Source organism: Gouania willdenowi, chromosome 20 (assembly GCF_900634775.1).
Source record: "Gouania willdenowi chromosome 20, fGouWil2.1, whole genome shotgun sequence".
Classification (NCBI taxonomy): Eukaryota; Metazoa; Chordata; class Actinopteri; order Blenniiformes; family Gobiesocidae; genus Gouania; species Gouania willdenowi.
This window is the reverse complement of record NC_041063.1, coordinates 1,989,127-2,001,661: the sequence shown is the minus strand read 5'-3', so window position 1 is coordinate 2,001,661 and position 12,535 is coordinate 1,989,127. Positions and strand designations below refer to the sequence as shown.

Genomic DNA, 12,535 nt, shown 5'->3' with positions numbered 1-12,535 from the left:
AAAAGATCAACTCTTCTCTTGATCTCAAACAAACTGGAGAAAGCAAAATGGTAGCATGCCACGACAAGGCTTATTTCATGTGATAATAACAAGGAAAAGAAAAAAAAAAAGAATAAAATGATATGTTCTCGTCACAAAGACCTTCACGTGGTTCTGGACTTGATCGTTCCTAAATTCACAAAATTAAAAGATGGATAAGATTGTTTTTTTTTTTTTTAAGGTTCTGTTCCATTATTACTTGAGTTATGTTGGGATCCTGGTTCAACAACATTTAGTCAATTTGGCTAATGTGCCCCTAATGGCATTTGGTCAAACCAGAAAATCCTAGATAAACCGTTCAAAAAGATGCCTTTTGACATTTTCCTATTTGTAATAGATTTTCAACTTTTTTTTCACTCCCTTTCTTTTTCTACATTATTTTGATTTTGTAATAAAGTCTTGTGTTTTAGATCTGAAAGCCGTACTCAAGACCACACTATCTGAGACCAAGACAAGACCAAGGGGCTTGTGACCAACAGCTGTTTTTCACATAAACTACTTGTTTGATGTAAATCTGTCCTTACATAGTGACAGCTTTAGCAAATATGACAAAAAGTCACTTTCATAAGAGTTGCAGACTGCACCTTTAAGACCAAGACCGAGACAAACCCATACGAGACTAAGACCATGAAAATGTTACACACCAGTTGAAGAACATTCTCTCTTAAAGTTGACAAAAACAAAGAGTCTGCAACTCTTTCAAAGCACAACATGCAAAAATCTTGAATTTTGACAAATTAGGTCAACTGAATTCTTGTAACAACAAAAAATCATTGTATGCATTTAAAAGCCAGTGATGAATACAAAACTATTTAAAATATCTAAAAAATAAGATTTTTATCTGTGGCATTGACTGTAAAAGATTTCCAAGGACGCAGAACAATCAGTGAGCTAACGTCAAAATACAAATGAAATCAATCAGGAACAGTTCTAAGTGCTTCTCCTTATTATCACACTAATGAAGTTGAAGAACTGCAGGTCTGAGCTGGTTTTCCTGCGTCGAGCCAGTCTGAGACCGAGACAAGACCAAGACCTTCAAAATGTGGTCTTGAGATCGGTTTCAAGACCAAGGCCGGTCTTGAGTACCACAACCCTACCGACTGGTGTGTAGGGATGAGAATCAAAAACCGGTTCTTTCTGAGAGCCGGTTCCAAGATTCCGACTTCATTGGTCGATTTCCGTGATTCCGTCCACGATTCCGTTAATGTGGATTTTATAGGTCCCTACATAGTCCAAACAGAGGATGAAGAAGTCCAACTATAAAGAAGCCTTCCTCTTATCCCAACCAAAGACGGCGCCACCCTCTGACGCCATTGGCGTCAGCTTTAGCTGAGAAATATCTCTGTGTCCAAGGATCCTCAACACCATCTGAAAGGGTGTTCTCCACATCTGGAGACACCCTAAGTACAGAACATTCTCGTATCCTTCCTGACATGGCAAACATACACATTTTTCTGCAAAGGGAGTGTGAATCTACCACAGTTGATAAGTGCTTTTGGTTAATATGTTCTTTTTTACAGAATATTTGTTTTATGTCTGAATTAGTTTTGGATCAAGTTGTTCAAGTTCAAAAGGAGCACTATAAATATTATCAAATGTTTGTAGTCAAAGTGTCATATATTGTCCATATTATTATCCAGTGAAAACAATCTATACCTGCCTATGGTGGATAAAAAAAGAGCTAATATCCCTGCAGGAAATTAAAGAGAAAATGATGAGATAATAAAGAGTTAAAGCAAACAAATCCATTGGTGTGACTCAATTCCCTCACCCAATGAGAATCGATAGGAGAATCGGTAAGTAATCGAATCAATAAGCAGTATCAATAATGAAATCGGAATCACTAAATACCAATCAATTCCCATCCCTACTGGTGTAAACTTACGTGTGTCCATGCTGGCCTCTTCTTCTGCCACACTGACATTCGGTTTCTCGTATGATTTGTCGATTGCAGCACGGAAACTTTCGTTGCAGCCACGGCCTCTGCTGATCCGTGATCGCGACAAGTCCACGGTGACTTCCCCGTTAAACGGCACTTCAGCCATGGCCTTATGAAGGCTTTCGAGGGAGTTGGACTTCTTTGGACCAGGCAAGGGTTCAACCTCTGGTTCGCTAGATCCTAAAGAATAAAGGTTAGTGACAGTTTAAAAAGATGGTTTATGGTGACAAAGAAAATGATTTAAGCTTGGCTATTGAAACAAACAAGAAAATGGTGTAATTCTCTGAGCAGTGAAGCATGTGAAGAGTGGTTTATCTTCAGAGGGAGAGATTGTCGCTGAAGATTAACACATAAAAAGATCACTATGAAAGGGAAACAAGGATTTTCACAATCAAAGGGATTTATGTGAACTGCTGAATTTTAACACATTACTTGACAGGAGATATAAAAAAATATTTCGACATTGCTGTGCACCTTATTAAATAAAACAGAATATTGGCTTTATTTACCCAATGTTACAGAACATTGAGGGTCTATTTATACATAGTAGAGCAACCTCAACACAACAGGCTTAGTTCCTGTGTATAGGTGGGAGAAAAACCCTAGCCAGCATTCCACAGTCAACCTCCTACACCAGCAGAGCCAGACTCATTAATGTGTAATTATTTTTCCAATGCTTGCCAGGGGTTTGTTTAAGGTATGTAAGTGGAGCACGACTCTGGTATTGGTATTTCATTTCATCAGTGAGCATCAGTCAGCTCCCCAGAGCTCTTAGCATACCTGCTACCTGGTAAACAAGAAGTCTGTTGATTTTCTGTCCCCTTTGTTCTGATTTGACATCATGCAAAGTTCAGTACACACAATGGCCACGTTTACGTTGGAACTTTAATTCCTCTTTAAAGCAAAATAAAAGTCAATTCTTCTTTAAACTGACCTAGTAAACACTTAATATTAATGCTAATTTAATTCTGAATTAAATTTAAATCCAAATTAGGTAGCTGGTTTATTCAAAATTAAATAATTCCTCTATCTTGTAAACACTCCTGTGGAGTGGAGGCAAAACAGCTGTTGCTTAACAGCTGGCTTTGATTGACCAATGCACAGACCTCTATCTCTCTCCTTTTGCTCAGTGGGTGAAAATGAAACCGTGTTATTGTCAGGCTGCTGCTTCAAAACTAAAATCAAAATAAAGGTGAAAACAATTTTCATGTGTGGTCTTCTGTGTTGTAGCTGAAAATAAAAGGTTTATTATGTGGTTTTTTTTCCCGATAGATGTGATATGTCACGTTCTCCCCCTGTCCAATCAGAGCCTTCCCAACCCCCAGACCGAAAGCAGAATGAATAAAGGCAAATAAACCGGCAGAACACAATACGCGTTCATACGTTGCAAAAAAAAATGCATCCAAAATTGCACTGTTAAAAAAATCAGCGAAACACAGAGGCCGCGAAAGGTGAACCGCGATTTAGCGAGGGACTACTGTACCAATTCCGAATAGAAAATCATGTAACCATGGCCATTGAATTTCAGAGCTTTATTGGATTTTGGTGACTTAAGAGGTAAACACCACTACTACGGGTTTAGAGTTCAGATTTATTTACTGGAAATGTGTCACACCCTTTGCCAAATGTGGTATTTTCAGGATTAGAACAAAAAGTGTCTGTTTGGCCTAACCAACACCGGATCCCAATGAAATACACTGTGGGCTTTACAAATAATAAAAAGCTGTTTTGATTATTTGATCTTATATTTTAGCCAAAAGAAGAATAATTAAATGAAAACTTGTATGGAGCAGGGATTCATAGAGAACACATGGAGCTTGACAGAGCAGCATTGTGTTTTTACGACTCCCTGCAGACTATAAAGACCCTCCACATGTGGTAAGTGTGGTCCGCTGTTTCCTCTGTGGGTTTGAGTGGTGTAAATAAATGCTGCCGATTACACTTCCTGCTAGTTTTCCAACGCAGGCTTGGCTCGGAGGCTTCCTCGAACAGAACACACATATGTTAACAGTGTTTATGTTTCTAAGCCTGTAGCCCATACAGGGACTCTTCAGGAGCCGCTGTCCCACAGAGTAACAGCAAAAACATACACACCGACAGATAGAATCAACAGGATGTTTAACTTGTTTTAAGTGGCCTAAATGGGCCGTGTTCCACCACTGCATGGTACGGTAGTCTTCATTTAGAAAGTATAAAGCTGAAAAACAATCAATATACTACAATAAAAAAAAATGGCATAACTACCACTTACACATCCCTGCTTCACCATATGAACAGGAATCTGAAAATGTCTCAAAATATTAATCTGGATTAAGATGTTTAAACATTTCTGGTACTGTTGGAACACTTGCACCAATGGTGGCTAGGTTAAATATTTATTTTTCGTGGTCACTGCTTAAGCCTTAAACCAAGCAAGTCCACTACCATTTTAAAGGGGTAGGCAATAGACGGAGTTCACAACACGATAAGTTACGAGATGTTGTGTTTAACGAGATTGACACAATATTTTTTTTCCAAAGGAAAAATGACAAGAAAAAAATAATTTTCTAATTTATTCATCATTAAAGGCACACCGCAGACTTTGTGACTTAAAGAGTTGACCCATATGAGTTATTTTAAATGATTCTTCAGACCAATATACAGCATTTGACAGTATCAATGCTCCGAGCGGAGCTTCCCTCTTGAAATACCGACAATGTAAGTTTGGAGAGACAAACCATCTTTGGCCAGGTCATGTGACCTGGAGAATGCATGCCAGCGTATCATTTTATGGCAGGCATGTGACCACAGGCTCTGTTTGACTCCTGGTCATGGCCGAGGCAAGTAAAAAGTTTAAAACTGCTTCTGAGGAGGCTAAAAAGACGCCGCCAAGACCCGGCCCCCTCTACCGGCTCAGCTTCTGCCCGGCGCCGGACACCACCCCACGCACGCCAGGTCGCCCATCCCCCATCAGCCGTTCTCCTCAACCCCCGGCGAAGGGGGCCGACAACGGCGGCAAGGCAAGGGAGTGGGAGGGTGCCACGGACGCGGCGGGGAGGGCCAAGCGCCGGGCCTCCGGTGGCGGGGAGAGGAGGGCGGCGGCAGCGGCTGCTCCTCCAGCCCAGCACCATGTCGCAGCATAGCCCGACCAACCCAGCCCGTAGAGCCAATCCTTATCCTGAAGTTACAGGTCAACTACTGTCTGCATACACAACCAAAAGACAAGGGAGGCTGGTCCCACTGACTGTTTGGTGATTTTTGCGACAGTGCTGCACCGCCTGTGGCCACGAGGGACGCTTGACGTGAAAGTTACACAGTGTGCCTAAAATAAACAATAAAATAAATAAAAACTTTTCATTTTTAAGTGCAAAAATGATGGCTGAAATTTAGCACCTTTGGCTGCTTGACAAATACTTATGATGAACATCACCTGACTGAACCTCTACTAATATTAGGCGTGTAAATCACATATATTAGTTCTTTGGAAAACTGTACGATATTTGCCATCATCACATAGTTTGCCACAATTAGATTTTGATTTGATTCAGGGGCCTTTGATCCACTTTAAAACATACATTTAACACAATCTGTTACATTTTACCAAAAGCTAGAAAAAAATTACACAATTTTGATGTATTTGATTGCCAAAACGTTTCAGACATTTAAATGAAATACCGTTGATTTTAAACAAAAAGGAAAAATAATGTGTTTCATTGATGATTTTGATTGATGGTTTCAGTTTCAATTGATTTGAGTGGATGATTGCTCAACCATTACAATCAATATTTCTGATATGTAATAACAGTAACTCTCTCTTGTTCAGTTCTGGTCAGAAACCATCATATCTCTATTATGACTATGGCTATCAGCGACATCTAGATTTTTTCTCTGATTAACAAATAAACTAAATAAAACTATAATTATGTTATTTGAAAATCAGAGAAAAAATGTAGATGTAAAAGTAAATATAGCCAATGTTAACATAGAAAGAGTGAACAAAGTCAACTTTTTGGGTGTGATCTTGGACCACAGGATCAGCTGGAAGTCACACATTAAATAAATGAAAGGGAAGTTGGTGAGAAGTTTTTCTATTGATGTCCTGTGCAAAACAAGATACATTCTCAATCAAAAAGCATTGCACACTCTTTATTGTACTCTTATTTTACCATATTTGAGTTACAGTCTAGAAGTTTAGGGAAATACATACATGACGAACATCCAACCATTATTCATAATGTAAAAAAGATCCATCAGACTGATACCTAACGCATGGATTATTGTTAAAAACACCAGATTTAAAACTATCATAACTCATCCAACTTAAAACTGTTCAAACAATCTATAACACTTCCAAAAGGGTTGTAGAAAAGATTTTTAGAGAGAGAAGGGGAGTAAAACTACATTTCAAGATCCAATAAGCTAGAACAAGTGAAAAAGGTGAGTATAACAATAGCAGGGGTTAAATTATGGAAGCGCCTAAAGGATGAAATAAAACAAAGCACCAACATAAACCAGTTTAAAAAGCTTTTTACATCATATATCGTTAGTAAGTGTAAGAAAGAACTGCAACAATTTACCATGGGACAGCAATAATATATAATATGTATATCATGGTATAAAATACATGAATACGTAATAAACATAATAAAAGGTTTTTATTAGTTTATATATTGCCACTCAAAATGCAATGGATGAAATGTGTGTCATAAATATGAAATATAATATTAATATTATGCACGTCATGTACATTCATGTGTATGTATATATGTTTGATGTGAATGTATAAACTGGAATATATATTGTGAAAATAGTAATATAAGTCAAATTATTTTTTGTGTTTGATATTATGTACAGCCGTGGTTCCCAAAGTGGGGTACGGGTACCCCCAGGGGTACGCAAATTGTCATAGGGGGTACTAGTACTAATACTAAGGTAATGCTAAAGCTAAGCTAATGCTAGTTAATACTAGCTAATGCTAACATTAGACAAACGCTAGTGCTATGTCAATGCTAATGATAGGTTAATGCTAATGTTAATGCTAGGCTAATGCTAATATTAGGCTCATGTAAATGCTAATGCTAGGTTAATGTTAATGTTGATGCTAGGCTAAAGCTTATATTAACTAATGCTAGCTAATGCTAATGATAGGCCAATGCTAGGGTAATGCTAACCCTAGGCTAATGTTAATCCAGTGTTCAATGACGCGGGCCAGCACCTGCATCCTCACTTGCATTTTCTTCAGAAAATTCAATAATGAAATATATACGACCCCTTAACAATACATTTTTCCTGTAGGGCTATATTATGTGACATTATATTATTATGTTTTTGTGTGCAGGAGTACGGGGTACATGTTAAAAGTCTGAAGGCGTACAGGAACCACTGATGTAGAGAAGCTTGTTTTGTTGTGATGGGGTAGGTGTGTATACTGTAAGCTTTGCTTCAACTTACATCCTTTCGGCTGAAGAATTACACAATTGAGTGTTGTTTTGTTCTGTATTGTTTTTGTGAAGACAGACAAAATAAAAACTAAATTCAAATTGATACATAACCCAGAGAGCACTGGTTACGGTTAGCAGCAGATTCACTGAGGCACACAACAGAAGGCTTGATTTGATTTGATCCCAGACCGGTCTGTTCCCCAAAACCCTGTGTACGCATCTGACCAGCAACCCTAAAGCATGACGTAGTTTCATTCATCCAAATCGCTTCAACAATTTCAATCCAGATCTATGAATGAATACAACCCTAAGTATTTTATGCTATTATTACAATTGAAGTTCACTACGGGTATCAGAAAAAGTACAAAATCCTGAAGGAACTATCAATCAATCCATCTCAGCAACTAAAATACTTCATTTCAATTCACAAAAAACAATAGAGGATGGCCAGAAGAGAGGGAAAAGCCAGCAGTGATGCTGTGCAGAGGAAGAATAATGTTATGTTTTATGGTTTCTGAAGAAAACTCAATCAACCCAGTACAAATGCCATGTAAATCAGGGTTTTGAAACTTACGCCTGTCAGTTGAGGGCATGTACCAACCAAGCAGTACGGTCGGCGCACTGGGATTGCATGTTAGAGTTACAGCGAACACAACAGTTCAAGGGAACACAAATGACATCTGCTGTACTTGGAAACAGGGAATTATCCTCATGCTCAGTACTCTGCTCCACAATACAGCTCACCATTGTCTCTTTTGGGCAGATTGAATGACTGGGAGGGAGGAGTGCGGAGACAAAGAGGATGTGTGAGGGAGAGAGCGGGGCGAGCAAGAGAGGGAATATGTCAATAGGCCCAACTGGAACAAACCTGTCTTTGTTTTTATCTGAAGAATCCTCGGCTCTCCTGGGAGAGTTTGACGGACAGCTCTCTGAATAACCCTCTATAATGTGATTCCCATCACACAACAGTAACCTCAGAGCTTTGCTCCTCATCTCGCTCTTATTCAGAGGAATGGAAATACATATTCCCCATCGCATGCAGACATGCGTTGGCCACTCCCCACATGTTTGCATGAGGAATGAAAAATAACCTGAAGGAAACTAGAAAAAGATGATCAAACAAAATATAGACTATGGAGTGGATGAGGACTCAACGCACGTGTCCAACACGTAGCATTCCTTTGGCTGGACATGGGCAAGGACAGTTAATTGGAGAAGATTCATTGCCATTAAACGTTGAAGAGGAGCTACGGCACACCCCATGAATAAATCAGCAGTGGTTATTACAGGAACAGAAGCCCATAGTATAATTAGTGGAGCTGAAACTATGCATTCAGGCCATTATTCACCATCGGCTTTTGCATGTAAGGAATGGTGTACAGACAAGGGCTCCATTACACATAATTTATTCAGAAAGTCGGGGCCCTAAGTAGGGCGGTAAAAGGGTAATTAGGTTAAAAATAGCCTCCAAAGAGGTTGGACTAAGGCCATGTCCAGGTATCCCAGGAGGAGTGAGCTGTCCCTGGGGCGACGCGTTGCTGATGTACCTGCCAACTGTGAATCATTATCCCAACAGAGGACGTCCTGCACACGTTAAACATGTGCTCCTGAGAAACTGTCATTGCCATGACTGATGGCTAATGTGTTCATCAGAAGGTAGAATCTAGTCTAGTTTTAGGCCCTGATCATTTACTACATACTCTACAGGTTTATTTATGAGCTCCCATTTATGGCCAGGTCTCTTTTACAAAAGAGATTGTTGATATGAATGAGACAAAGCTGGTTAATAATGATTAGGTGTAAATAGGGATGGGTGATATGGACTAAAACAAATATCCCGATAATTTTTGGCATTTATCACGATAACAATAAACATCACAAAAAAAATACAAAAAACATAAACAAATAAAACTATTTCCAACTTAAAGTGTAAACAGGTTCCTTACAAACACAAATAAATATGAATACATCAAAACTAGACACATTAAAAAAGGCTACAATAACTGCTGACTCAAAGAGTTCATGAGCTGATAATTTATGGAATATATTATTACATGTGGGTCACTATTAGTGTTATTGTATGTAATTAATTTATTTCCTGACTTAAAATGAAATTATTTTCTGAAAAAAAAGCACATGAAAAGCACAAATAACTTCATTAGTGTTTTTACTTGTCCCGCCCTGGTCTCAGGCTTGCGTCACCTGCCGCTCGAAGCGCCGCTCCGCAGATGCCGTCACCGGCATCGGGGTGTGGATCACGGGTGGCTTCGTCCACTGCGCCGCAGCTCTACACAGGCCGACGAGGAAGTGACTCTACGCCTCGGCTTGCAGAATGCTAGATCGCTAGCCAACAAATCTCACCTCCTGAAGGACCTTTTTATGTTCCGCAGTTTGGATCTGATGTTCATTACGGAGACATGGCAATGGGAAGATAACTACGTTCACCTTAATGAGCTGTGCCCTCCGGACTGCTCCGTGTTTGGAACTCCATGCTTACATGGCGTGGAGGAGGATTAGCGCTCCTATACCGAGACGCTTTCAGCTGCAGACTGTTGGACATAAACGCGTTCAACTCCTTCGAGCTCCAGATGTGTAAGGTTGGAAATGAACACTCTTTTTATTGCGTTTTAATTTACCGACCTCCTGGTCCTGCTCGTTTATTCCTAGATGAATTCTCTGAGTTTATGTCATCTATTGTTAAGCTGGAGAGTGTATTAATCCTTGGTGATTTTAATCTACATGTTGATAATTCGTCCTGTCCTATGGCAGCTGAGTTGATGTCTCTAATGGACTCTTTTCACTTTGTGCAACATGTGTCAGGTCCAACACACACTAAAGGTCATACTTTAGATTTGGTCTTTTCTTTTGGTTTAATAATTGACCATCTAGGTATTGAAGACTTACAAATAAGCGACCATTGCTGTATCATATTTAATCTGCCAATCACACTGGTACAGACTACTTCTAATGTGAAAAAGCGGAGACGCATTCTTAATGAAGCAGCAATCAGTGGATTTTCTGCCTCTTTCGATCCAACTACATTAGCTAGTTGTGATGATGTTGACACTTTTATGACAAACTTCAATAGCCATTGTCTGTCTGTTTTGGACACAGTAGCACCAGCTAAAAATACTCCAGGCTCTAATAAGAAACCTTGTCCGTGGATGAATGAAGCTATTTTTAGCTTTAGGAGAAGCTGCCGAAAAGTGGAACGGTTGTGGAAAACCACTAAACTAGAGGTGCACAGACTCTATTTAAAAGAAAAGATAATGGAGCTAAATGAATTAATAAAGCATGCCCGCTCTGCTTATTTTACTAATCTTGTTTTGCAAAATAAGAGAAACTCCAATGTTTTGTTCAATACTATTGAAAATCTTGTTGCACCCTCACCGTCCCATGTGCCTGTACACACACAGGAAGACTGTAACAATTTTTTAAATTTCTTTGTAAATAAAGTACAAGATATCAGGGCTAGCATCACTCCTCCCTTGGTTAGCTTGTGCACTGCATCAGCCCCTGTGAGCTCATGGTCCTCCTTCACTCCTGTCAGCCTACAGGATGTTCAGGTTTTAGTAGGAAAGATGAAACCCTCATCGAGCACTGTAGACATTGTTCCTACTTCTCTGCTTTTAAACGTTTTTGATGTTGTTGGTCCTTGGGTGGTAAAATTGATAAACCTCTCACTTTTATCTGGCTCGGTCCCCAGCTTTTTTAAACATGCAATAATGAACCCCATTCTTAAAAAACCCAATCTTGATCCGGGGGAGCCTATAAACTACCGGCCCATATCTAAGCTTCCCTTCATGTCTAAAATCATGGAGAAAATGCTTGCTAAGCAGCTAACCTCATACATGGAACAGCATGATATTTATGATAAATATCAGTCTGGTTTTAGATCAACCCACTCCACTGAAACTGCTCTTCTGAAGGTTTCTAGTGAAGTGATGATGGCCGCTGACTCTGGTCGTTACACAGTTTTAGTTTTACTTGATCTGACAGCTGCCTTTGATACAGTAGATTATAGTATACTGGTTGATCGACTCAAATCTGAGATGGGGTTTTCTGGTACTGTTCTCCAGTGGTTTACCTCTTACATTAATGGAAGAACCTTTAATGTTGCTATTAACGATGTTATGTCCAATATGTCCAACCTGTCATGTGGAGTAGCCCAGGGCTCTGTTCTGGGGCCTGTTTTGTTTTTATTATATCTGATGCCTCTTGGTCGGTTGATCCGTGGTTTTAAAAATGTGTCTTATCATTTTTATGCTGATGATATCCAGTTGTACTGCTCCTTTAATGACTCAGAGTTTCATTTTTTATCAGAGATCTTAGACTGTATATCCTGTATCAAAAACTGGTTGTCATCAAATTATCTCCAGATAAATTCAAACAAAACAGAAACTCTGATCATTGCTCCTGATAAAAACATCCTCTAATTAAAAACTCTCTTGGTGATCTGGACTCATCTGTTAAAACCAGCCTCAGAAACCTTGGGGTTGTTTTCGTCAATTGACTAAAAACTGTTTTTACCACCTGAGAAATATCTCTAAAGTGAGGCATCTTTTATCAAAATCAGATCTGGAACTGGTCATACACACATTTATATCATCTCGTATCGACTACTGTAATTCTGTTTTTACTTGTTTTAATAAGTCGACCCTAAACAGACTCCAGATCGTTCAGAACGCTGCTGCCAGACTTTTAACTGGTGCTTCTAGAACATCCCACATCACCCCATTCTTGCTACTCTGCACTGGCTCCCAGTTAAGTTTTGCATAGAATATAAAATATTAGTTCTCATGTTCCGAGCATTACATGGTCAGGCCCCTAAACATATCTGGGACTTGTTGTGCCCCTACTCATCAGGGAAATGCCTTCGGTCTTCAGGTCAGGGTCTCCTAAAGACCCCAAAAACTCAATTTAAAACCAGAGGAGACCTGGCGTTCCAGGCTGTAGCTCCCAGACTCTGGAATAACCTGCACCAGTTTCTCAGGGAGCTCAACTGTGTGGTCACTTTTAAAAAACTGTTGAAGACTACACTTTAGAGAAAAGCTTTTAGTTACTGGATTTTAATTTTTTATTTATCCTTTAATGTTGCTGTTCTTATGATATTTATGCACTCTTGTTTTATTATTCT

At 39.3% G+C, this 12,535-nt stretch overlaps 1 protein-coding gene across 3 annotated transcripts in view; it reads right to left on the bottom strand.

Moving 5' to 3' along the window:
• LOC114453931 (partitioning defective 3 homolog) overlaps positions 1 to 12,535 on the bottom strand; it is a 563,018-nt gene that overhangs the window by 166,091 nt on the left and 384,392 nt on the right. For all 3 annotated transcript variants that reach the window (XM_028433953.1, XM_028433955.1, XM_028433954.1), the window contains exon 18: positions 1,925 to 2,158. In XM_028433953.1, the coding sequence (XP_028289754.1) occupies positions 1,925 to 2,158 (234 nt within the window). The remainder of the gene's footprint in view (positions 1 to 1,924; positions 2,159 to 12,535) is intronic.